This window comes from Pseudorca crassidens, chromosome 5 (genome assembly GCF_039906515.1).
Source record: "Pseudorca crassidens isolate mPseCra1 chromosome 5, mPseCra1.hap1, whole genome shotgun sequence".
NCBI lineage: Eukaryota > Metazoa > Chordata > Mammalia > Artiodactyla > Delphinidae > Pseudorca > Pseudorca crassidens.
The window spans coordinates 146487978-146514929 of NC_090300.1; the positions used below are offsets into that span (position 1 = coordinate 146487978).

Genomic DNA, 26952 nt, shown 5'->3' on the forward strand with positions numbered 1-26952 from the left:
GTTGGATCAACACCACCAGATGGCTCTTCTCCAAAGTGAAATTCTGGAAAATAAACTTTACGGTTGCAATTGGGGTCTTCATCGCCCAGCATTTCAACTCTTACATGCTCATGGGTAGTATCGTTACCATGTGCTGGCAACATACGGTGGCTGCATCATGTCTTTCTCATACATGTTGATCGGGCAGGAAGGAGGAGTTCCTTTCCTTTTCAGTAATTGTTACGATATTTTGGAGATGTCTGACTTGCAAACCTTGGCTGTTACTGGGAGATGCCACTTGTACACTTAGCACCAGGCCGTCATTTTCTTTAGACTCGTTACTGTTTGCAAAGCAGAGTTACCTGTGTGTGCAGCGTTGAATGTTACATGACTGGAGGTCATTTGTGGTGCGTACCTGGTGGTTCACCTTCTTCATCCATTCTCTTAGTGTTTCCCGGTTTTGAATGACACTATAATTCATAGATTGACTTGAGGTAATTAACATCTGTAGGCATCAGAGCTGTCAGATTGTCAAACATTTGCCTGATTTCCTTGTGAGTTCTACAGTTATCTTAGAAACGGTTGCCATAAAACAGATAGACTGCTGGTTACTTCTCCAGCAAAATGGGTTTATTCGGGACCAACAAAGAATTGAAATCTGGGGTCTGCAACCATGGGGCGCCCGTGCAAGTCCCTGCGTGGCCAGGAGAGGAGAGCTCTTTTAAAGAGCTTGACTCTGGAGTCGAGAGTCCGCCGGAGGAATGGGTCCCTCCGGCGGCTTTTCCCTGCTGGGCTGGGCTGGGGCAGCGTCTCCTGGGCTGAGGCCTTGCCAGGCGGGAAGAGGAGTCTGTCCACTTTCTGTCGGGTGGCCCTACCGTCGGGGTGTGGGAGTGCGCCTAATGGCCTCCCAACTCTATTTTTTTTTTTTTTTTTTTTTTGCGGTACGCGGGCCTCTCACCGCTGTGGCCTCTCCCATCGCGGAGCACAGGCCCCGGACGCGCAGGCCCAGCGGCCACGGCCCACGGGCCCAGCCGCTCTGCGGCACGCGGGATCCTCCCGGACCGGGGCACGAACCCGCGTCCCCTGCATCGGCAGGCGGACTCCCAGCCACTGTGCCACCAGGGAAGCCCCCAACTCTATTTAATTAAGGGTTCTGTTTATTAATTTTTACTAGACAGAGTTCTGTTGTGTTCTCTGAAATAGCACATAGGGGAATGGCAGGGCCTGGGAGCCAGACAGATCGGCCTCTCAAAGGCGCTCCACCTCTTTGCACCTGTTTGCTCATCAGCAGGGCTCCAGAGACTGCCGAGCGCTCCGGTCCCTACTGGCGGGGGCACAGGAGGCTGCACACCTCACTCTGCTCACGGGCCTGGGGGCCAGGAGTTTGGAAGGGCTGCGGTGGGACCGGCCCGTCTCTGCCCCACAAGGTTGGGGTCCTCAGCTTGGAGGGCGCCGGGCCGTGGATGGCTGGGTGGCTGAGGGCTGGAGTCTTTTGGAAGGGTTTCCTCAAATATGCAAGTTGCTGCTGCCTGTTAGCTGGGACGTGAGCTGGGCTGCTGAGCACAGCACCTCTGCGTGGACTCTCGCTGTGGCCTGGGCTTCCTCACAGTGAGCGCAGGGGGCGCTCTGTTTAGTCAGACTTCTCACTTCTCGGGGCTCCGGAAGTGAGTGTCCCGGTGAACATGGCGGCGGGAGCTTCCGCAGCCCTGGAGTCACACAGCGTTGCTCCGGATGCGCTCTCCTGCTTCCCAGCAAGTCGCTGAGCGTAGGCCACGTTGAAGAGGAGGGAACAAAGACCCCCATCTCGGGAGGAGTGTCGCAGTTTGGGGATGTGCTCTAAAAGTGCCTCACTTAGGTCTGCACATACATAGACCCTGGGAGATATCTCCTCCCTCGTTTTCCTTCCTGCCCTCACTAAGCCCCGCTGTGATGCTGGCAGTGCAAATGAAGATGGACCCTCCTGGACCAGTTCTCTGTGCGTCTCTGCGTTAGCGTGGGCCCCGTAAACAGGACTCTGATGCAGAGCTCTGATCTTGCGGGAGCTTCTGCTTGGCCCGCCCAGGTGGCCGAGAGTCCGCGTGCCCGTGGCTGAGCGGGAGCGCGTGGTTGCCCACGTACAGTGTGTGTGTGTAGCAACACCAAAAGCCCGCGTTCACCAGCACTTCGCAGCAATTGATGAGTACAGAGAGGTGTTTGTAAAAGCATCAAAATTCCAAAGCTTTTTGCATCTTTGGTACTTTTCCTTCCAGCCCTGACGAGTCCAGCGTCTCACTTCTGCTGTTCCATTGGCCTGTTTACCTGTTCTTGTGCCGTTAGCCACTTCTTAGTTGTTACCTGTGGCCTTGTAGGATGTTTTCCAATTTTTTGAGTTTTTCAGAAACAGCAGGAATCTTGATTGGGATTGCATCTGCGTGTGCTGAGAAACACCAGCAGCCTCTCCATGAGCTGTTAGGAAGGTTGGCGGGTGCAAGGTTAGCCTGCGCAGACTGGGGGCATCTCTCACCCAGTAGTCCACCAGAAAGTATAGTGACAATGAGATACTTTTGACAGTAGCAAGAAAAACCATGATGTGTTTCAGGATTAATTAACCAGGGCTACAGAAGACCTCCACAGAGAGGACCATCAAACTTTTTAAATTATATTTTATTTTTTAAATAAATTTATTTATTTTTTATTTTTGGCTGCGTTGGGTCTTCGTTGCTGCGCGCAGGCTTTTTTTAGTTGCGGCGAGCGGGGGCTGCTCTTGGTTGCGGTGAGCGGGCTTCTCATTGTGGTGGCTTCTCTTGTTGCGGAGCACGGGCTCTAGGTGCATGGGCTTCAGTAGTTGTGGCTCGAGGGCTCTAGAGCGCAGGCTCAGTAGTTGTGGTGCACGGGCTTAGTTGCTCCGCAGCATGTGGGATCTTCCCGGACCAGGGCTCAAACCCTTGCCCCCTGCACTGGCAGGCGGATTCTTAACCACTGCGCCACCAGGGAAGTCCCCGGACCATCAAACTTAATAAAGGATGTAGGAGAGGACCCCACGCTCTTGGTCCTAGAGAGCTGTCTCTTCTCCCCACATTAATTTCCAAATACTTTTTCAACATTGTTGTAAAGTTGTTTCTTTTTTTTTCCCGGTACGCGGGCCTCTGACTGTTGTGGCCTCTCCCGTTGCGGAGCACAGGCTCCGGACGCGCAGGCTCAGCGGCCATGGCTCACGGGCCCAGCCGCTCCGCGGCACGTGGGATCCTCCCGGACCGGGGCATGAACCCGCGTCCCCTGCATCGGCAGGCGGACTCCCGACCGCTGCGCCACCGGGGAAGCCTGTAAAGTTGTTTCTTGACAGCAGGGACCGTGTTTGGTTTGCTGCTCCATACCCAGCATTTAGAACAGAGCTTGGCCCAGAGACGACTTTCAGTAAACATTTGTGGATTGGATGAAAGGCACAGTTACGTGCACAGCGGATTGTGTGCCCTGCTTTTCCATTTGACAGCACCCATGAGACTTTTTCCTTGGACTTAACCTTCATGTTCGTGATTGATGGTTGGAACCGTAATGGATTTCACCATTCCCCTATGGATGACGTGTAGGTTCTTGTTCTCTTTTCTATCAATGTGGATAAGAAACATTATTTGCCTCTGACTTTCTTGCCATGAGTTTTTTTTTTTTTTTAAACAAAAGGCTTCATTCTTTTTTTTTTTTACATTAATTTCTTTTATTTTTGGCTGCATTGGGTCTTCGTTGCTGCGTGCGGGCTTTCTCTAGTTGCGGCGAGCAGGGGCTACTCTTCGTTGCCCTGCCCAGGCTTCTCATTGCGGTGGCTTCTCTTGTTGAGGAGCACGGGCTCTAGGTGTGTGGGCTCAGTAGTTGTGGCTTGTGGGATTCAGTAGTTGTGGCTCGTGGGCTCAGTAGTTGTGGCACACGGGCTTAGTTGTTCTGCTTGCCGTGAGTTTTTAATGCCCTTTGAAATGAGGCTTTTGAGCTTTTCTCTTTTGAGAAGAGATTATTTGAGGTTATTTTTATTTATTTATTTTATTTTTTTATTTTTCTCTTTTTGCGGTACGCGGGCCTCTCACCGCCGTGGCCTATCCCGCCGCGAAGCACAGGCTCTGGACGCGCAGGCCCAGCAGCCACGGCTCATGAGCCCAGCCGCTCCGCGGCACGCGGGATCCTCCCGGACCGGGGCACGAACCCGTGTCCCCCGCATCGGCAGGCGGACTCTCAACCAGTGCGCCACCAGGGAAGCCCTGAGGTTATTTTTAAATCAACATTTATTAAGGCTACAAAGCTACAGCCCTGTTTTTCTCTCTATGCTTTTATGTTAGAATTTATAGATTTCATTTTTCTCTTTATAAGTTTAGTAAATTTTGATCTTTCACCCATAAGACAGCCTTTGATCAACTCAAGATGATCAGACTACATGCACCATTTTTAATGATCAGTCCCATATACAACTTAAATCTTATGCATTTTGAACCCATTTTAAGTTTAGTAGATACACTTTTTGTTTTAAGCACCTTAAATATGTGACCAAATAAATAAAACCTTCTCAGTAGATCTAGTAACTTAAAATTGCACATGTAGTGAATCTCAAGTTCTCAAACTTTCCAGACCTTCTACCAGGAAGTGACGTTCGTCGGATGAGGAACTTGGTTTTGCTCACTGCTGCACCCTCAGGACCTAGAATAGACCCTGGCAGTCGGTAAACTTGCATAAATGAAGTAATGTTTACAATCTTAGTAAATTTCTTGTGCCTTTTCACTAAAAAAGAAATGTGTAAAATCAGTAACTCAGTTATACTTTTAAACTGGAATCAAGGCTAAAACCTAAGATTAATTTGCCAAAATTTCTTGCGTACTGCACACAACTTAAATGTCAAATACATAGATTATTCTGAAGCTAAACACAAAAATATTAAAATCTAAATCTCCCACAGGGCTTAGAGACACCACTAAGGCAGGAAGGAAGTCATCTCAGGCGAGTCGGGCTTCTCATCTCAGGGACCACGTGGGCTGGGATGAGGGGAGCTGGGGTGCTGCTGACCTGGGGCCCCCTCCACCGTCTGACCCGCATGCTGCACCTCCTCTTCCTGTCTCTGCAGACTGAGCCGTCCTGGACCTTCCCGGACTCACCGTCTGCTCTGAGCAGGAAGGCCTTCTCCACCTGCTGGTACTCAGCCAGTCTGTCTGCCTCTGGTTCTTCCCTGACTTGTCAGTTGTCCTTGACTAGATGCTTAGAGATATTAAAACACCTGCCTGTTAGATTTGGCTCACCTTTCATTTTTTTGTCTGCCTTTCAGGTTGCAACACTAATGCTGTCTTCTCAGCTGAGTTTGAGAAGAGTGTAACTTTTTTTATGGGTAACTATACATACGGTCAAATCGCCTTCCAAACCAATTACACGGTTTGTGAGACCTAGGATTCCTGCAGGGTGCTGGGTTTCACTTCGTCTTTGCTAGCAAAGTGGCGCACTGTTGTTTTAAAGTTAATAATTGCTAGCTGAGAAAGGATGTATAATTTTAAATTTTGTATTTCTTTAATTACTTTTAGTTTTAACGTTTCTGTACATGAAAATTGGAAAGTTGTGTTTTCTTCAAGTCTGGCTGGAACTCTTGAAAGGGTACCAAAGTGACAGTTTCCATAAATGTGTTCTTTTTTAACTGGATGAAACTTGTAGAAATAAAATGGACAAAACCGTGTCTCACCCTTCAACACCATGGTGTTGTTAAGCCTGTTGGGTCGGCAGTTCTTTGACTTGGATTTTAGAGCCTTGTGTGACGTTAAGAATTGAAGACAGTTGGAGGAAAGGGAACCCGTGTGCACTGTTGCTGGGGATGTAAAGTGGTGCAGCCACTATGGAGAACAGTATGGAGGGTCCTCCAAAAACTAAATATAGAGCTACCATATGATCCTGCAGTCCCACTCCTGGGCGTATATCCGGAGAAAATGAAAACACTGATTCAAATGTTCATAGCAGCACTGTTTCCAGTAGCAAAGACATGGAAGCAACTGAGGTGTCCATCAGCACATGAATGTATAAAGAAGTGGTATATATTTACACAATGGAGTACGACTCAGCCATAAAAAAGAGTGAAATCCTGCCGTTTGCAACAACATGGAGGGACTTGGGGGGTGTTATGTAAGTGAAGTAAGTCAGAGAAAGGCAAATACTGTACGTTTCCTTTACACGTGGAATCTAAGAAATAAACTAGTGACTATAACAAAACAGAAACAGACTCAGAGATATAGAGAACAACCTAGTGGTCACCGGGGGGAGAGGGAAAGGGCAGGTGGGGTAGGGGACTATGAGGCATAAGCTACTAGGGATAAAGTACATGAGACACAAGGGCACATCTTGCAGCACGGGGGTGTAGCCAATATTTTATAATAATCATAAATGGAGTATAACCTTTAAAAAGGAAGTGAGGACACTGTTGCTGAGTTTGAATATAATAGAAGCTTACTTTTCTGTGTAATGGGGGAGAGAATTAGGGGTTGATTGTTTCGAAATCTCAAGTTAACCTTGGTTTTCATGCAACGCCTAAAAGAGGAGCTTTTGCTAAACAAAGATGAGCCTGCTGACCTTTCATCCTTGGGTTGGATGCTTCATTTCCCAGTTAATGGTAGGTTTCCCTTAGTCACTCAGGTTCTGTCTTGGGCCTGCCTTGGCCAGGGCTGGGAGGGCCTGTAGCTGAGTAGCTGAGGTTGCCAGAGGCCTGGACCAGGGCACGCGCTTCCTCCCAAGCCCAGGCAGCTCTGCGGGATGTGTGAGCCTGTGAATTCTGCTGGGGGCTGTTTGCCCACTTGCAGGTGCCAGGCCGTGTTTCTGCCCCAACATGGAGGACCATTTTGCTGCAGCCTGGAATTGAGGACTTTGCAGATAGATGGCTGCCGGCGGGCCTGGACCACCCTTTCAAGCGGACGGCGCCATCTGCTGGCAGCTTCTTCCAGGCGCCTTCGGTGTCCTGCGGGAGTGGGACCTTGGCACTCTGTCCCCACCTTTTTACTCAACAAAATGTTAGTCATATGGAGTTGCCTTTTTTTTCTTATTTTTCCACTTCTTGCGTGGTGTTCCATTGTAGAGGAAGTATGTATTTTCAAAGCTTTTGACGCAAATTTCAAATTTTTTCCTTTAGAACGGTTGTACCAAGTTATGTCAGATATTGAAGTTTCAACCAGGTTGGTAGAGAGAAGGACTACACATCTATATGTTTTTAAAATGAAACGTTGACTTGTCCCCACTATTTATTATGGGCATTTTGAAAGCCCCCAGAGTTGGAAGAGTGATCCGCCACTGCCTAGATCCCGCAGCTGTGGGCTCGACCGCAGTGTCATCTCGTGGGGCGGGCCGGCCGGATGCTGGAAAGTGACCGTGGAGAGTTGGCCCCCAGCCGAGACCCACGTGGCTGTGGCTCTGCCTTCTTGGTCGAGGCCCTTCCAGGGCCTCTGCTGTGCATTTTGTTCAGGTCAGCTGTTGGGAAGCCACTGTCAGGTGGACGCCTGTAGGTGAGCAGCTCGGGCCCCTCCCGGCACTGGGCTCAGGACCGGCTCTGGGTGTCCTCGGCCTGTGTCAGCACCACTCCAGGCTGCTTCGGATTCACACAGGTTCACGTGGCCACGCCCTCGGCGCCTCTCCCCTCCCCCTCTCGGCAGGACACGCCTCTCGAGACCCCTAACGTGATTACCCCTGTAAAGACCCTGTTTCTAAGTAAGGCCCCACTTGCAGGGCCTGGGGGTCAGGACCTGGGCTACTTGGAGGACACGTTTACACCGCTGCACGTGCTGGCCACGCCCTGACGATTACCGGGCTGGTACTGGTGGCCCAGACTCGCTCGTCCAGAATTCCCTCGTGGGTATTGAGAAGCGTCTCAAACCTTCAACGTCCCATCTCTCGCTTTCTCCTCCCAGGCCGCAGACCCCGCTCCCCGCCGTTGGCTCCACCTCGGGACATGCGGCTCTGCTCTGCCGGTGGCTCAGGTGGGAACTGTCGACCCTCCCCGGACCCGCCCCCCTGCCCATCCCGGGCCATCTGCACGCCCTGTGCTCCCATCCATCGGCCCCGGCCACACGGCCTCCGCCCTCCTCGGCCCTACAGTCTCTCACCTGCCCTGCACACCGTCAGAGGGACCGTCCCGAGCCGGGAGCCTCAGGGCCCTTCTGGTCAGACTTTCCTGGGGCTTCCCTCCCCCGCCCCAAGAAGGCGCACAGTCTCCACGTGGCCCATGAGTGGGTGTGACCTGCTCCCGTGTCCCCCACTGCCCCCCAACTCTGCTGTCCCACTGCACGTGGCTCCACTGTCCTCCTGTCTGCGGGGGGCACGGGTGGCATCCCCACCTGGTTTCTCTCGTCTCATTTACCTGTGTGCGTGGTGACAGGTGAATGACAGTGTTCCCACCTTTGCATCGCGTGCAGATGTGAGCCGATGCCCAGCGCAGCCTCCCTGAGCTCACCTGTGTCCTTCCTGCCTGAGGTCGGCCTCCCCGGGCTCAGTGTCAGTGCACCTGCCCCGTCACGCAGCCGTGTGACCTGCCAGCTGCGTGCTCACCCTCTGTCGTGTCACCCTGCCTGAGCGCCCCTACGCCCTCCGTGTGCTGCCTGGCCTTCCTCTTCCTTGTGGCCCCAGGAAAGCCGCAGGGCCCAGGACAGTGTCCCGCACGTGTAGACATTACTAGGTGTTTGCTGGGTGAGTGAAGGAATAAACCCAAATGCCTGGAGACGTGATGACGTGTCCGGGCCTGGGGCAAGTGCAGACACGCAATCGCCAGGCAGGTGCGGGGCTGCTGAGTAGGATTTGGCTTATACCGTAGTGTGGAGGATGGCTTTTACTCTCCGTGTGAAGATATGTATTTAAAAAGGTATACGGGTGCTGTGGAATAAGGGACAAGAAATGCTCTGAGTTATTAACCGATGCTTCTCTGCTTTTGTCTTCCCAGACACCGTTTGCTTTTGACTCAAGATGATTTGATGTTTTATAAAGAACTCACTCACCATGATGGCTACACAGACGTTGAGCATAGACAGCTATCAAGATGGGCAACAAGTGAGCACGGGCGCTCTGCTCCACATCCTAAGTAGTCAGCCGACCTAGTACTGAAACACGGACAGTGCCTTGTGTATTCGCAAGCTAGTGTCCGTGCGGGTGCAGGTTCAATGGTGAACGTTCGGTGCATTTATTGCATCTGGGTGCTCAGAAAGCTTAGGGGTAGAATTGTTCAAGTAGTTTCCTGAATGACACCGAGGCTGCCAGTGATTTTGAGGCCCCCAAGTCATAGTTTCTTGGGAATTCACCTTTCTAATGTCAGTGTTAGTAAGTGTCGTTGCTCTTAAAGGTTGTGGTGATAATCATAGACTCCCGTGTTGCCCAGTTGCTGGCCTGGGCGGGAGCTGTGCGGTTTCGTTCCCCTGCATGTGGGTGGCAGAGGGGACCGTCCGATGGCACGTGGGGTGCAGCTGCGGTGCTGTCTGTATGTCTCCTGCCCCTGCAGGAGACGGTCATGACGCCCGGCTCCCTGCTCAAGGGTTTAGGGACACCCCCCCACAGGCCTGGGGCGCCTCGCCCACCTGTCACTCCCCACTTGGTGAGACTCAGGGGGTGTGTAGGACCTGAGCTGCGACCCTGTCCCCTTCTCAAGTCGGGTCTTTCCTTGATGGACAGTTTTGTTCCATTCCTGGGATGTTTCCTGTTGCAGTGATTTTGGTTTTGTTGATTTAAAAAAATGTTTTAAGTGTTTTTGCTTCTTAGAGGTAGGGAACTCTATTTCAGGCTGCTCTCTTCACCAGGAAGTCCTCTGATATTTCCAAGAGATTTTGTTTCTCAAATGCACATCTAACGATGTCCCCGCTGTCCCTGGGCCCTGCGGTGGCTCCTCGTGGACTCCCTGCCCGGAGGGCCCTACGACCTCACAGGCTCTCACCTCTGCCTGCCCCGGGGCCCTGGCTCTGGTTGCCCCTTGGCTCTGCTCCGCTCCGTCCTGCAGGTCTTTGCTTCACCCCGCTTTCTGCGAGGACCCCCCACCGGCCCTGGTTACCCCCACGGCCTGCTCCCCACCTGCCACCCGCTTCCCGGTCCCTTCCTCTGATCTTTGTTCTCCATCCGTGGCAGTGATCACCTTCTGACACACCCTGTTACGTGTCCGTCTCCCTCCAGCTGGTCCCTGCCCTGATGCAGGGAGTCCAGGGCAGGGCTGGGCGCAGGGGGGGAAAGGCCTCGCTTGTAACAGCTCAGCACTTCCCGTGACGTGGAGAACCGCTTGTGAGCATTCCTTTCAGTAAGGATTTGATCTTCTACAGTACAGACAGACCGCATTTACTTAGCCGGTCCTCTGAGGTTGAACATTTAGATTCCTCTTTTTTCACGATCATTTTTTTTAAATCCTGAAATAAATCCTTTAAGGCTTTTTTTTATAATACTGTCAGACTTCTCTCCAGAAGGACTGTGTTTGATTGGGCTTTAGTCAGTCGCTTTTGTTTTTTGGTTTTTTTTGTCTGCACTGGGTCTGGGGTGAGCAGGGTCTACTCTTCGTTGCGGTGCACAGGCTTCTCATTGTGGTGGCTTCTCTTGTTGCAGAGCACGGGCTCTAGGTGCACAGGCTTCAGTAGTTGCAGCACGCGGGCTCAGTAGTTGCAACACGTGGGCTCAGTAGTTGCGGCACGTGGGCTTTAGGTGCGCGGGCTTCAGTAGTTGTGGCACGTGGGCTCAGTAGTTGTGGCATGTGGGCTCAGTAGTTGTGGCTCGCAGGCTCTAGAGTGCAGGCTCAGTAGTTGTGGCGCACGGGCTTAGTTGCTCCACGGCATGTGGGATCTTCCCGGACCAGGACTTGAACCCATGTCCCCTGCACTGGCAGGCGATTCCTAACCACTGCACCACCAGGGAAGTCCCACTCAGTAGTTGTGGCGCACAGGTTTATTTTTTTAAGAGAGAAGCAATTCCCAAGTATACTGTTCCATCTAAAGGCGGCAGAATGGAAGTAACCTGCTCACTCTGGCCTGTTGGAGAGTTGAGAACAGGACCCGAGCCCGGACCTGCAGGGCTGCTCTCTCGGCTGCAGCCCCGAGCACCAGGCTGGGTTCCTGGCAGGATGCAGGCTCTCCCATCTCCGTGGATGAGCTTCCCCCCACCCCCCACCCCACCACAGGTTCCCCAACAGGCTGCTTCCTTGAGGGGCGGGGGGTGGCAGTTGTGGGCGGGGCAGGTGCATCCCAGATACCCCAGTCCTGAAGAAGCCGAGGAGGGCGGTGATCTGCTCAGGGATAACAAGAAGTTTACTGTAGCGATTTTGTTTTATTTGTAAACTGAATTCTTTATGTTGAAGGATTTAAATACTTTTCCCCGGACGTTACAAACAACACAGCCAGTTTAAAGCAATTTCAGTGGTAATATCTTTAAGGCTTTCTCTTACGTTTAACACTGTTTCTTTAAACACAGCTGGTCTTTGCTTTCTGGATGCAGTGACTTTCCTTAACATTTTTTAAAAAAATTTTATTATTTTCGGTTGCATTGGGTCTTCGTTGTGTTGTGTGGGCATCTCATTGCGGTGGCTTCTCTTGTTGTGGAGTGCGGGCTCTAGGCGCGCAGGCTTCAGTAGTTGCAGCACGCGGGCCCTAGAGTGTGCAGGCTTCAGTAGTTGTGGCTCGCGGGCTCTAGGGTGCGCGGGCTTCAGTAGTTGTGGCACGTGGGCTCAGTAGTTGTGGCTCGTGGGCTCTAGAGCGCAGGCTCTGTAGTTGTGGCGCACGGGCTTAGTTGCTCTGCGGCATGTGAGATCTTCCCGGACCAGGGCTCGAACCCACGTCTCCTGCATTGGCAGGCAGATTCTTAACCACTGCGCCACCAGGGAAGTCCCCGTAACATTTTTATAGCTTGTGTATTCCTGAGTTTAAGGATAGGTAAGGGAGGATTTCAGCCCTGTCACAAATATGGAGCATCTTGGGTTTGAGTTGCTTTTGTGACAAGATAAGAAAGCTTGGATTATTTGTTTATTCTTCTCTTCCTGCAACGTTACTCAGCATGAGGACAGATAACAAGGAGAGGCAGACGAGAAAGACTGCATGTGTGCCAGTTCCCTTCAGGGATGTAGAGTTATTACGGTTTTGAAAATCACAAGCATTTCACAGATAGCGGTCCTCTCAATTTTTAAATGTTTTGGAAATTTGACCTTTGTTTTAGCCATTTAGAAGCACATTAAGTTCAAAGGACTTTGTTGGTAGTATTCTTTCCGTATTATTGCCTGTCATATAACCGTCTGGCAGTTTACCATTCCACTGCATTTCTGTTTGAGAATAGAATACAGCAAGTCCCCTGCATACAAACGTGTTCCTTTCCAACAGCAAGTTCGTGTCCAATTTGTTCATAAGTCCAACAAAGTTAGCCTAGGTATCCAACTAACACAACTGGCTATATAGTACTGTACTGTAATAGGTTTATAGTCTGTTCGCATCTTTGAAAGTTCACAACTTGAAGGTTCGTACATAGGGGACTTACTGTACTTGGTAGCAGCTTATTTTCTTTCTAGTAACAAAAGTTCTCTTCCTCCTTTCACAGATGCAAGTAGTAACAGAGTTAAAAACGGAGCAAGACCCCACCTGCTCTGAACCAGATGTGGAAGGAGTGAGCCCTCCCCCTGTGGGGTCCCAGACCCCGATGGACGCAGACAAGCAGGCCATTTATAGGTAGCAATGCGATGTGAAGCGTGTGGGTGTTCAGAGGAGTAAAGAGAATGGAAAATCTGGTTAAATGGAACGTGAGCTATTAGCCAGACAGAGCAGTGAGGCGTGATGTGATAACTACTGGTGTAAAAGTTTTCTCAGATTACAATGTTATTCCTAATATCTTTTAAAAAAAGTTTTGGAATGTAAATCTACATTTTAGTCAACCTTACAAAAAGCAATCTTCAGGCCCAGATAGTTGTACTGGAGAATTCTACCAAAAAGAAGGAAAAGCAGTAAGTCGACACAGTCTCTTCCAGGAAGTAGAAGAAGAGGGAATGTTTCTGAACTCATTTTATGAATTGAACATCACTCTGATACTAAAGCCAGACAAAGACAATATAAAAAAAGAAACAACTAAAGACTAGTATGCCTCATGAACTTTGGCATAAAAATCACTCATAAAATATTAACAAGTAAAATCCAGTAACGTGTAGAGAGAAGACTATTTAGTGACCAAATGGAGCTCATCCCAGGAATGTGAGACTGGTTCACCGTTCAGAGATCAACCAATGAGACGCACAATGTGATCATATCAAGTGATGCAGAAAAGCATTTGACAGAAGTCAACAGCCAGCTATGATTAAAAACTGTCAGTGAAGCAGGAATAGAGGGGAACTTTCTTGGCCTGATGTAGGGAAACTACAAAAGAACCCTGCAGCTCGCATCATACTTAATGGCGGAAGACGGAATGTTTTCCCCCAAGTTTGGGGATAAGGCAGAGATGTCCGCCCTGACTCCTCCTGTTCAGCTCTGTAATGGACGTTTAGCCAGTTCACTGAGGCAAGACAAAGAAAGAAAAGGCATATCAGGTTAGAAAGGAAGAAATAAAGCTGGCTTTATGCACAACTGACATGATTGTCCACATATAGAAAATCCCAAAGAGTGTACCAAAGAACTTCCAGAACTAAATAAGTGAGTTTAATTAGGTCACAGGTTGCAAGGGCAACACACGGAAACCAATCCTATTTCTCTACCAGTAATGTACAATTAGAAACTGAAATTAAAGAGAAAATACCACTTTCGAGAGCTCCAAAAAAATGTAGGTATAACTCTAATAAAGCACATACAAACCTTTATGTTGGAAACTATAAAATGCCAATGGAAGCAGTCAAAGGAAACCTAAATAAAGGGCATACCATGTTCATGGATTGGAAGACTCAACGTAGTAAAGATGTCACTTCTCCTAAAATTGCTCTGTAGCAATTACAATTAACGTTGTAGCAGGATATTTCTGTACATATAGACAAGTTATTTCTAAATTTTATATGGAAGTCAAAAGAACTAGACCAGCTAAAACAATTGTGAAAAGAAGAATAAAGTTGGAAGAATCAGTCTACCTGATCTTCTCAGTGGAGAAAGGTGGAGTTTCCAACAGATTGTCCAAGTTGGAACAATTGGACATCCACATGCAGAGAGAAGATCCTTGACCTAATCTCACATCCTTTACAAAGATCTACTCAAAATGGAGTATGGATCTGAAAGTAAAATTTAAAACTGTCCAACTGGTGTTAACCATACAGTGAAATATTATGCAGCCATAAAAAGGAATGAAGTACTCTCATATGTTACGACACTGATGAGCCTAGGAAACATCACGCTAAGTGAAAGAAGCCAGACACCAAAGGGCACATAGTATATGACTCCTTTTATATGAAACGTCTAGAACTGGCAAATCTGTAGAGACAGAAAGTAGATTAGTGGTGGCCTGGGGCTGGGGTTTGGTGGAAAATGGAGAGTGACTGCTAGCAGTTACAGGGTTTCTCTGGGGGATGAAAATATTATAAAATCGACTGTGGTGATGGTTGCACAACCCTGTGACTATACGAAAATCCGTTGCATTATAAACTGTAAATAGATGAATTGTGTGGCATGTGAATTATATCTCAGCAAAGCTGTTATAGAAAACATTGCACATGTACATAGTAAAACATTTTCATGAAAGTGTAGAACACATCTTTTAAATTTTTCCCCCCAGGCATCCGCTGTTTCCACTATTAGCTTTGTTGTTTGAAAAATGTGAGCAGTCCACACAGGGCTCGGAAGGCACAACTTCTGCCAGCTTTGACGTGGACATTGAGAGCTTCGTAAGGAGGCAAGAGAAGGAAGGAAAGCCCTTCTTTTGTGAGGATCCAGAAACTGACAACTTAGTAAGTAACATACATGGTCTTAATTTTTATTTCTTCTAAATTTAATCTGTTCGATAAATTTTAAATTTCTAATTAGAACTTCAGATTGTTTGTGGCTCTGCCGAAGGGGAGAACTGTACAATTCGTGAGATAATTTTCCGTGTGTGACTTGAATGTCGCCAGGTCTCCAGCCTTCTCTGTTGACCCCTTCCTGTAATAATCCAACAGGATGGCTTGAGCCTGCATCCTGAGTGGGCTGGGGGTTCAGTCCCTCCTGTATGTTCAGGAAGGTCCACTGGGGTCGGCGTGCCCTGTGTCTTGCTTCCTGGGAACGTGTCTGGGCCCAGCTTCAGGTGTTGGCTCTTCCCCGATCGTGGACCACAACTTTGTTCTCCAAGACAGCTCTGTCTGGAGGCTGGCACTGGTGGTGGGTGACAGACTGTGGATGACTCGGAGTGGCCTGTGAGCACAGAGCAGGGACGGGCCTATCAAGGGACTGACACCCCTTACGGCCTCCCTTAGGCTTCCTGTCTGAAGCCAGCCTGGCTCACGCGGGTGCCCCCCTCCCAGGTCCAGTGCTCCAAAACCTTGGGTTCTCTGTGCTTCCCGACAGCAATGGAGAGTTCGTTGGGCTGACATCACTGCTATGCCCAAGGGGAGTGGCATCCTTCAGCACCGGGCAGCCCTGGCAGCCTGTGTCTGGGGCTGGATTCCCACTAGAGTTGGCCAGCTCCCAGACCAGAGCCCTAGGCCCCTCATCAGCAGGAAAGGGTCTTTGGAAAACTTTTCCCTGAATAAACTGCCTTGGTCTTAGGTGTTACTGTTTTTAATTTTTCATTAATATTCCACCCTTACAGCCAAATAGATTTTATAGGTGAGTTGTCTGACTTTGAGTCTGTCTCCTCGTCTTCGAAATGGGACCAACAGTGCCTGCCTTTTGGGGATGAGGGCCTGATGCTCTCTCTGCCTCCGCATCTCTGTATGCGGCCATCAGCAAGGAGGGAACGGGCGTAGCCAGCATGGGCCAGGCGGGCAGGGACCAGGGCTCTCCTGCCTGGTGCCCTAGCACAGGGCCTAGCAGAGCTTGGTACTTAGTAGTCATTCTCACTACTCGCTGGCTGACTGGTTGATTCCACAGAGATGTGTGAACTGTCACCACCAAGGTCACGGGGAAGGAGCTGAGTCTTAGGTTGCTCGTTCACAGGAAGTGGTGTTTATGGTAATGGTTCATCACTAGTGTCCGTTATCTACTGCTGGGAGACGAATTACCCCCAAATGTAGTGACTTTGTATAAAACCGAAGAACTTTTAGAAAAATTGTAAGAGAAATTCTTTAGGATCTGGGGCTAATCTAGGGGTAGGCATAGTTCTTAGACTTGATGCCCAAAGCAGAGTCCATAAAAGGCAGAGTTGGTAAGTTGAACTTCTTCAACATTAAGAACCACCCGGGAGGTGCGTACGGATTCATCCCCATTTACAGATGAAGGAGCAGTAGCGGGGAGAGGGTGAGTCGCTAGGTGAGGCCAAGGTCGAGGCCCGGCGGCTCCAGAGCTGTGACCGCCTCTGTCCCTGCAGCCACGTGGAGCCGAAACAACAAGCCACAGGTCGGTGGGGCTGGAATGCTTGGTGGGTCTGCGTAACATCTGGTGTCTTTCTCCTCCTGTTACTGGCGGTACAGGTGGCCTTGGCTGGCTCATAACCAAGCTGAGTCATTACCAAGCTCATAACCAAGGAGAGTCGTGTGGTGATAATGATAACTTACCGTCATGCTCCCTTTTTCTGGTCTGAAAGTCTTCATTTTCTTGCTTCTAGATGGTAAAAGCAATCCAGGTTCTGCGTATTCATCTTCTTGAGCTGGAAAAGGTTAATGAACTCTGCAAAGATTTCTGCAGTCGCTATATTGCTTGTCTAAAAACGAAAATGAACAGTGAAACTCTCCTGAGCGGGGAACCTGGCAGCCCGTACTCCCCTGTCCAGTCCCAGGTACTTACGGCGGGCCCTGTGCTCCTGCTTGGTCCCTGCAGCGTCGGCAAGGGTGAAACGTGCTGATGTCTGAGGCCGCAGCCCTTTCAGATTGTGGGGCTGCCCTCGGCTCTCCTGCTCTGAGGATCCTCTGGGTTTCTGAACGTGGCCTGTGCCGGGAATGTGTTCCCTCAGGCCAGAGAGAGGGCCCACCTGGGCTTCCCGGGTGAAAAAGGGAGGCTTCACTCTGTGTCCCGGACCCCGGACCCCACGCTTCTGGAGGCCAGCGTACCAGTCATTGCTTTCTAATTCTCTTTTTTTAATGAATTTTTAAGATTGTGGTAAAACACAAATAACACAAAACTTACCATTTTAACCATTGTAAAGTGCACAGCTCAGTGGCATTAAGCACATTCACATTGTTGTGCAACCGTCACCACCGTCCTTTCCAGAACTTTCTCACCTTCCCAACCTGAGACCCTGTCCCCCTGCAACACTGACTCCTCACTCTCCCTCCCCCTCCCCCCGGCCCCTGGACCCCACTATCCTGCTTTCTGTCTCTGTGACCTTGACTAATCTCGGTACCTTATGTAAGGGCAGTCATACCATGTTTGTCCCTTTGTGTTTGGCTTATTTTCCTTAGCATAATGTCCTCAAGTTCATCCATGTTGCAGCACTGTAATATTTAGCCATTCTGAAGGGGTGTAGTGACGTTTCATTGTGGCTGTAACTCGCATCTCCCTGATGGCCAGCGGTGTTGGCCGGCTTTTCATGTGCTTATTTCCCATCTGTGTATCCTCCTTGGTAGACGGTCTGCTCGTGTCTTTCGTCCGTTTTCTAATTGGATTTTTAAAAATGGTTGACCTTTGAGAGTACTCTAGATGCAAGTCCTCCATTGGATATATGGTTTGCCAGTATTTTCTCCAAGTCTCTAGCGTATCTTTCCATCCTCTTAACAGGGTCTTTTGCAGAGCAAACCTTTTTCATTTTGATAAAATCCCATTTATCACATTTCCTTTTATGAGTCATACTTTCAGTGTCAAGTCGAAGAGCTCTTTGCCTAGCCCTAGGTCCCAAAGATCTTTCTCTTATTTTTTTCCTAAAAATTTTACATTTAAATCCATGGCCCATTTTCAGGTTTGGGTTTTTTTGCCTAAGTTCGTCCATTTGCTCCAGCACCGTTTGTTGAAAGGGCTGTCCTTCCTCCGTGGAATTGCCTTTGCACTATTGTCAAAAACTAGTTGGTCATACTTGTAGGCCCTGTTGCTGTGTTCTCTGTTCTGTCCCATTGATCTGTGTATCTAGACCATATAGTCTTGATTCCTGTGGCTATATAAGTCTCAAAATCGGGTAGACCGATTCCTCCTACTTTATTATTTTTCAAGATTAGTTTAGTTATTCTAGTTCCTTAGTCTTTCCACATGAATTTTAGAATAATCTTGTCTATATCTGCAAAAAAATGTTACTGAGGTTTTGACAGGAGTTACATTAAACCTGTGTGTCACCTTGGGGAGAGTTGACACCTTTACTGTGTTGACTCTCCCAGCCCACAGTTGCGGCACTCTCTCCACTAATTTACTCTTCTGTGATTTCTTTCATCAGTGTTTTCTCGCTTTTGACATAAAATTCCTGCACACGTGGTTTTAGAATTATACCTAAGTATTTCACTCTTTTGCACAATCGTAAATTTATTATATTTTTAACTTCAGAATCCATGCCAATATGTAGAAATCCAGTTGATTTTTGTGTCTTTATCTTGTATCCTGGGACCTGGCTGAACTTCCTTATTAGTCCGAGGAGATCCTTTTTGTAGATTCTTTAGGATTTTCTACCTGTTTAGTCTTGTCATCTGCAAATAGGGACAGTTCTGTTTTGTCCCTTCTGATCTCTACACTTTCTGTTTCCTTTTCCTGCCTTACTGCTCTGCTGGAACATCCAGGACTATCTGGAATGGGATTCAGGGGACATCTTTGCCTTCTTCCCAGTGTCGGGGGAATAGTGGTAGGTTTGTTTTTTTTTCTAGATGCTCTTTTTCAGGTTGAGGAAGTTCCCTTCTAGTCCTGTTTTTCTGAGAGTTTTTATTATGCTGAATTTTGACAAATGCTTTCCTGCATAGATTGATATGTGATTTTTCTTCTTTCACCTATTAATGTGGTAGAGTTACATTACTTGATTTTTTTGAATATTGAGCAAGCTTTGCATTCCTGAAATAAACTCCACTTGGCCCTGGCACGTAATTCTTTTTGTATAGATTCCTGAATTTTGTTAAGCATTTTTGTGTCTATATTGAGGGATATTCGTCTGTAGCTATTTTTTTTGTACAGTCTTTGGCTAGGTTTGGCATCAGGATAGTATAAGCTTCATAAAATGGATTGGAGAATGTCCCCTCCTCTTCTGTTTTCTGGAAGCAATATGTAGGATTGGTTAGTTGTGTTCACTCTCCTTTAAATGCTCGGCAGAATTCTCCGGTGACACTACCTAGGCCTGGAGATTTCTTTTTTGGAATTTTAAAATTACTAATTCAGTTTCCTTATTACTTAAAGGGCTATTCAGATTATCTGTTTCATGTTGGATTTTGTCTAAGACGTCAAATTTACGTGTGTCGAGTGGTTTACAGTAGTATTCCTTTTTCATCCTTTGATATCTTCAGGGTCTGTAGTGATCTCCCCTGTTTCATTCCAGATATCGGTAATTTGTTTTTTTTCTCTTTTTTTCTGTCCGTCTTACTAGAGGTTTGTCACTGTATTGATCTTTGCAAAGAAGCAGCTCTTATTTCATTGATTTTTCTGGTTTTCTGTTTTCAGTTTCATTGATTTCTGCTTTCATCTTTCTTATTTCCTTCCTTCTGCTTGCTCTGGTTCCATCTGCCTCCTCTTTTTCTAGGTTCTTAATGTGGGAGCTTAGAATACTGATTTGGATTGCTTAATTTTTATCCTGACCAAGTTTATGTAGCAAGCTTCACGTAGACCTAGCAAAGTTTATACGTTCAAGTGGATGTGATAGCCCACAGGGTAATTGTCTTTGAAGGCTCTCTACTTAGGCTGTTTAACCGCTCAAGCATCTGGGTGCCTGCTGTGTGCCAGACCCCGTGCTGGATGCCGGGTGCAGAGGTCCGCCCCTCGCTGGCTCCCAGTCCAGCCATCACAGGAAATGGATACATTGGCCCATTTGCATCTGACTTCAGATGGGTAGATTCTCCGACATGGTGTTTACGGACACTTGCATAGAGCCTGCAGTAGGCCAGGCCCAGACCCAGCACCCCACAGACGTGGACACTGGGGGCTCCGGCGTGCTCTGTGCTGTGGGAAGGGCAGGTACAGGCTGTGCCCCCGGGGGGGCTCCCCAGCCTGTGGCATCATCTTTTGAATAGCTCATCCTGTCCAGGAGGCTTTGGTTCTTGGAAAACTCTGAGCCAAGTTGAATGGAGAAGGTGTGTGACTTGATCAGGTGATTTTAGTCTTCCTAGTTATACCTCCAGGGCTGTAGGGTGTTTAGTATGCGGAGGAGGTGAGAGATCATCTTTTGGAAGCTAAGCTGAAACTAATACCTCAGTGTTGATCACATTTAACACGCAGTCAGTTCGGCACCTCTTGCTTCCAGATACGTCTGTAACGCAAGCCTTACGAAGGCTTGTCCTCTGATGATGCTCTTTGCCTCAAGCGTCTTTCCTTTACTGATGATGCCATTATGCCACGTGTTTTGGAGTTTTAAACATGGGTTTTCTGTCTTCTGATAACATAACCCGTTCGCTGTGTGTTCATGACTTACAGCAGGTTCAAAGCGCCATCACAGGCACTCTCAGCCCCCAAGGAATCGTGGTACCAGCATCCGCTCTGCAGCAGGGGAGCGTCACCATGGCAACAGTGGCAGGTATGACGACAGAAAAAGGGACACTTGCCTCGAGCTTTTGCAGAAAGAAGGCCTTTATATTAGAATGAAGAAGTGCATCAGCGTGGTTTCTAATTAATGCCAGTTCCCGATACAGGAGTGTCAATGTCTAGAGCTCTTTGAATGCCTGGTTCTTGTTCATTCTCAGTAACAAGTATTTTATACAAATTGTGTTTCCCTCTCAAAAAATATTGGCAGGAAAGGTTTTGTATGGGAGTTGAAAATATATAGCAAAAACGAACAGAAATTTTCAAATAACATAGTTTTTAATTGTGCTCTTAGCAGCACCTGGAAAACCTTAAGCAGCGTCAGAAGTCGATGATAAGCAGGTGAAAATGCAGCCTTAGCGTTAGTGTTACTTGTCTCGGATGCACCAGGGAACTCTGGAATCTGTCCTCTTCCTGTGATGGTTTTTCTTGTACGTTGCACGTACAGAACCATCATGAAGATGGAATGGGCACAGAAGGAGGGGGAGAAAGTAAACTAAAACCCTCCCCATAATCACACAAAGGGAAACCTCCGCAGGAAGATGAAAGCACGTTGGATGGAAAAAATAACTAGAATAAAAATATTTGTTATCTAACACCTTTGGCCAAGTCCTTTAATACGTGCCAGGAAATGAAGGCGAGCGAAGCAGGGGACTCACAGACCACCCCCAGCCGCCCGCCCTGTGCTGTCTCGCGAGGAGCCCTGGCTCACGCGCCCGCCACCGCCCAAGTGAAGCGTCAGCCAGCCGAGTGCTGCTGCCGTTCGAAATGATTTTCAGAGCTCATCAGCTACAGATTTTGTTCTTCGGTGAGCACACCGAGAAGAGCGGTTATAACCGTGAGGACTGGAGAGTGATTCAGCTTTTCGTGTTCCTTTCTAGGGGGCACAGTCTATCAGCCGGTCACAGTCGTCACTCCCCAAGGCCAGGTGGTGACACAGGCGCTGTCGCCCGGCACGATCCGGATCCAGAACTCCCAGGTCCGTGAGCTGGCCCCGCGGGGTGCTTGGGGGTGTGTTAGCACAGGGACGGGGGCACAGGCGGCCCGGGCTCCAGCCGTCCCCTCGGCGTGAAGGCCATGCGGGCGGTCTCCAGTTAACCTGAATGTCGGTGTCATGCGTCTTCTTCACGGTTCATCTTCCACATTGTTGCAGAGTTCAGAGAAGCCTAAGGAAGGAGGAAAAGGTCCCTCCCCGTGAGGGGCCACTGCTGTCCCGTCTAACGCGGGGCTGTGTGGTTGTCTCCGCTTCAGCAGGGCGGAGGCTGCGTAGACGCACCCTGCCCGGACCCCCGGACGTTCACCCCGACCCAGGCCTCCAGCTGAGGGGGTGGGCTTGGGCCGGCAGAACGCCAGCGCTGGCAGTGCCGTGACGTGCCCCGACCTGGGGGTCGTCTTACCCTCCCTGTGCCTTTGTGGTAACGCGAGACCAGTCCCCTCTACGTTCTAGGGATATACACACACATTTTTTTTAATGTTTTACACTTAGCTAGGTTTAAATCAGAAGCAGTGTTTTCGCCATCAGTTCTTACTGAAGACCATTGATTCATTCTTTATGTTATTCTTTGTCTTTGGCCTGCACAGATGCTTTGTACATCCTCGTTAACCACTTTGAGGCCCGGCCTTGGGGATGTCAGTGTTTTCTTAAATCAGAAGCAGGTGTGAGAGGGCCTGGGTCAGGGGCCGCCTGGGCACACCTGAGGCCAGGACACGAGGTGGCCCCCAGGCCCAGCCACCCAGCGCCGGCCCGCCATCCCCGGCCAGCCCGCCGTGCCTGAAGTTTTCCATTTACAGTGGCTGGGAACAGAAAGCTGGTTTTCAGAGCGTTTCCTGGCCTCACAGTGAACTGTTTTTAGCGGAAAGAAACACTGTGAAGTCCAGTGCTTACTGGTACGGTGGAGGCTCATTCGTTCTGCTGTTTAAGGAAGAATTTCACCGAGTTTACATAGCAGACGTGCAGAGTTTCGGTGACGTCCGCGGAGCCCCTGCTCCCTGAGGCTGCTGGCCAGGAGCCGCCTCTGCTCTGGTCCTCAGTGACCCCGCAGCCCACCCTGCACTTGTCCCCTCCCCGTCACAGCCCCGGTGTCTGTCCCTTGCAGGGCGGCAGGGCTGGGGAGCTGGAGAGACGAGCCCCGCGCAGGGCGGGCAGGGGGTTTCACAGAAGAGTAAATAGACCGGCTGGGGCCCGGCTGGGGCCTTCTGTGACCAGGGAGCCCACGCGTGTAGGTACGTGATCCTGCAGAGCTGTTGTGGTCACTCCGGGCGTTTTTCCTTCTCATTTGGCCGACGTCTGGGTTCTTGCTGGGCTGCAGGTAGTTAGGGTGAGTCCCTCAGCAGTGACGGCTTCTGTGTTCTAGAAACTGGAGGTCAAGAGAGCGCGCGGTTGTCTCTGACGGCGCACGGCGGTGGCCGGCCCCTCCCCGCGCCGGGCGCATTGGCCACGGGGGCGTTTTCTGACCTGGCGCCGGTCACACGGAGGAGCCGGACGCTCTTCCTGGGCTGTGCCACCGCTACAGAAGGGTCCCCCGTTGTGCTCGCAGTACATACTCATTTCAAAGCATTTTTTTCCGAGAAAATAAGAAGTAGCCAGGGCAGTGAGACTCCACTGATTTCTCCTCGCCCCACCCTGCTCCCCTTTCCCGGGATAGTCTTATTTGTACAAAACCGTTATTCGTATGGGTCGGGGTTGTGCTATTGTCTGACGTGTGACAAGTTTTCGCCTCCTTTTCGCGATTTACGGTGATGCTTGACTCTCTGGTATCAGGTCGCCCTGTGCCCGCGTTGCTGAGAGGCCTGGACCAGACTCACAGCAGCTCCCACCCTCACCTTCGCTCCCCTTGGGTGACCGCTTTCAGGCCTCCTGGCCATTGCTTCTGCTGTTCCCTCTGTGTTTGAAATAAAATCCCCTCCCCTAGCTCACCCGTACAACCTGTAGCGTGGGCTTTCTGTCCTGCTGGGGGCTGTGCTCTCTCCCGTCCCCTCCCTGGCCAGGATGCCGTCCATGTAGACACAGTGCAGCTGATGCGTTTTCATTGTGAACATCCTCATGAGCGTGTAAATGCTGGTTTCTGCTGAGCTGCGTGTGTAACCGTGATCACGCTGCCCGAGGTAGCAGCTGGGTTCTCCCCCACCCACCCCCGCACAGTTTCCATGGCGTCGGCGGCTGAATCCTCACGGATGCCTAGCATGCTTTCGGTGTCCCTGTCAGGTAGCTGGTCGGGGCCGCGTGGCCTCGGGGCTCTCGGCCTCCTGGTCTCCACCTCGGCCGGGCGTCGCGCGTCGGGCATCCGGCGCGTCACCCTGAGGAACCCCTTCTCCGCGAGCCCACGTCTTCTACTTTCTAGGCTTCACTGCCCCTTCGAGAACTTGCGGAGAAAACGTGTGTGGAAGGTGCCTCGTGTTGGGACTTAGCAAACCTAGAAGTGACTTGGTCTCATCCTTGACACGCAGTTGGTTTGCATGTACGATTCCAGGTTGGGAAGGGGCTCCCCGGGCGCCGTCAGTGTGTTCTAGCAGCCGCGCTGCCTTCGAGACAGTCAGTGTGAGCTCCGCTTCCCCGTCTTCGGTGTTTTCTCCTCTGTCAGATGCGTCTCTTTCCCCTGAGTTTTTGGCGCGGGTCTTGTTTGTCGGCTGCGCTGGGCACTGCCAGGGACCTCGTGTCCTTGAGGCTGGGACATTTTCCTGACCTCTCTGTGACAGCCCCGCCCCCGCCCCCAACCTGCACATTCTCTCCTTCCAGAGCCCTTACAGATCGGACGCTAGACCTTCTGAACCGAGTCTCTTGATTTTTCTGTATTTTTATATTTGTATTCCCATTGTCTACTTTCTATCTACTTTCGAGAACTTGCCTTTTATCTTCCAACGCATCTGTTAGGTTTTACATTTCAGTGTGGTTGTAACTTCTGAGGCTCCTCTTTGCCCACTGTGCTCTCCTACCCTTGGTTCACGGATGGTTGGCACGTGCTTTGCTTTCTGCACTTGCCCTGTTTCCCGCACATCATACCATTCATTTGCTTTGCTGTTGGCTTTTTGTGAGGGAGGCGTTCAAGTGTTTGGGGGCAGTTGGCTGTCCTTCTAAATGTAAACACGAGGCACTGGAATGCTCTTTGGTGCTCGTCAGGTGCTGTTCTTTGGCGGGCCGGCTCCTCTGTGGCCTGGCCTCCAAATTCTGCGCTCCCTCGGCCTTTTCTTCCTTCATTTCCCCGGAGCAGGACTCTGATCTCTTGCTTGGGGCGGAAGCATAGTTGCAGGGGCAGGAGTGGGCGGGGTCTCCCACCTTGTGTGCAGATCTTCTTCACCCTCGTTCTGGCCTCGCCCCTCCTCCCACCCTCGAGCTAGGCTCGGTCTTCAGCCTCTGGTCTGTTTCTTTGGGAAAGAGACCCCGAGTCTCTGCAGGGCTGGGGGCAGATCAGTCACCCGCAGAGAATGATGGGGAGTGGTATGGGGGCCCCGCTGCTTCTTAAATGGGTTTTCACCCAGTTTCCTCGGCTTTTAAATCCCCCTGCCACGCGCAGGCTCAGCTTTGCTGGAGGGCGGGGGGCCGGTTGGCCGGTCCCCCCGCAGGCCCTCGGCTTCGTTGGCCTCCCCAGGCCCCCTTGGTGGCATCTGTGAGGTCGAGTCATGTGGCCAGCTGTCACTTTCCCTGTTCATGAGTCCACACTTGTTTTAACCCTGCACAAAAAAAGCAACACTGAAACTGAAATACATGTCACATTGCATGAAGAAGGTCATGTATTAAATTGAGGCAAACACAGCAGACAGGTTCCATTTTGGCCCTAGTGGAACTAGTTTTAAAAGCCCATTTTTCATTCTTTTTCCTGTTGCACACAAGTGTGAGCATATAGGCATTTGCTTAATACTGTTCAGTCCTCGGGGCTTCCCCGGCGGTCCAGTGGTAGAGAATCCGCTTTCCAGTGCAGGGGACGTGGGTTCGGTCCCTGGTCGGGGAACTAAGATCCCACATGCCGCGGGGCAACTAAGCCCGCGCACCACAACTACTGAGCTCACGCGCCTCAACTAGAGAGGCTGCGTGCCGCAAGCTACAGAGCCCACGCGCCCTGGAGCCCGTGCGCCACAGCTAGAGAGAAGCCCGAGCGCTGCAACGAAAGACCCCTCGTGCCTCAACTAAGACCCAGCGCAGCCAAAAATTAATCAATCTTTAAAAAAAAATACTGTTCAGTCCTTTAATGAACAAACACATGCATTCCAGAAAACAGTTATGCCCTTAGTAATAATCTTAGGTTTTAAGAAATTTTAGTTAGTGGTTGTAATGTCTCCTTTAAGTCATAAATTCTGTCTGTTTAGATGCTGGTGTTCAGTCTTTTAAAGAATTATCCAAAATGATGTCAATCTAGAGGAAGAACAAATAATAGATACCTCTCCAAAATAAACTTCCAAGTCCTGTAAATGATGTTTATGACTGTATTATACTGAAACTGACCTACAGAAGTTGATGCGTATTTATTGATTTTTCTTTTTTAGTACATCTTTATTGGAATGCAGTTGCTTCACAATGCTATGTTAGTTTCTGTTGTACAACAGAGTGAATCAGCCATATGCACACATGTACCCCCATATCTCCTCCGTCTTGAGCCTCCCTCCCTCCCACCCTCCCTGTCCCACCCCTCTAGGTGGTCACACAGAAGTTCTAAGGTAAAGCATGGATCACAGTGGAGAGGTCCCGATGTGTCTGTGTGGAGGCCCCAGCGCGGGGTGTTGGTTTTCTCCCTGGTCTGGGGCATGAACGCCACTGGCACCATCTCTGCAGCCCCTGGCTGGACGCCTGGGGCATGATGCTCTTTCCTCGTGTTTGTGTGAGCGGACGGACGCTCATCTAAGGGGACTTACACACGTGTCCTCTCCTTCCGAGATGGAATGAACAGGCTGTATCTCAGGCTCTTCTCAGGGTGAGGGGGGCAGTGTCTTGAGTGGCCGTGGAGCCGTCTGGGCAGAGGTCATCGCCTTGGCCCCTCTGCTCTGTGGTCGCTCTGTCCGCACTTTGTGTGCTTCTTTCTCTCCTGGCCGGGCTCCTCTAGTTAGTGGCCCTTCCAGCTTCCCTGTCCATCCTTGTCGGTTGCTTGAATCCTGCTCCAGGCCAGGAAATGGGCTGTTGTCTCATCTGTCGCCAGAGGAGACAAGCTGAGGACAAGTGTGTGCGAGGGCGGGGCTCGGCTGCGTGCAGGGTGGGACACTCGGGGCTTCTCGGCTTCTCGGTGCCCGTCCCACCTGCATCGCCAGACGGGGCCCCTGCGCGGCTGAGACGCGAGTGTAAAGGGTTACAACGCGAGGGGCCACATCCTCGGAAAATCAGCCCTACAGGGTCCCAGTGTTCATG

The 26952-nt window shown here is 50.1% G+C and overlaps 1 protein-coding gene across 5 annotated transcripts in view; it reads left to right on the forward strand.

Annotated features, from left to right (window-relative positions):
• Positions 1-26952, forward strand: part of PKNOX1 (PBX/knotted 1 homeobox 1) — a 49673-nt gene that overhangs the window by 10865 nt on the left and 11856 nt on the right. For 2 of the 5 annotated variants that reach the window (XM_067739583.1, XM_067739582.1), the window contains exons 2-8: positions 7863-7931; positions 8888-8994; positions 12493-12620; positions 14635-14806; positions 16597-16767; positions 20517-20616; positions 21503-21600. In XM_067739583.1, coding sequence (XP_067595684.1) covers positions 8944-8994; positions 12493-12620; positions 14635-14806; positions 16597-16767; positions 20517-20616; positions 21503-21600 — 720 coding nt within the window. In that variant the 5' untranslated portion in view covers positions 7863-7931; positions 8888-8943. Of the gene's footprint in view, positions 1-6324; positions 6972-7862; positions 7932-8442; positions 8638-8887; positions 8995-12492; positions 12621-14634; positions 14807-16596; positions 16768-20516; positions 20617-21502; positions 21601-26952 lie in introns of those variants that run through there. The other 3 variants (XM_067739585.1, XM_067739587.1, XM_067739586.1) reach the window with 3 other exon arrangements.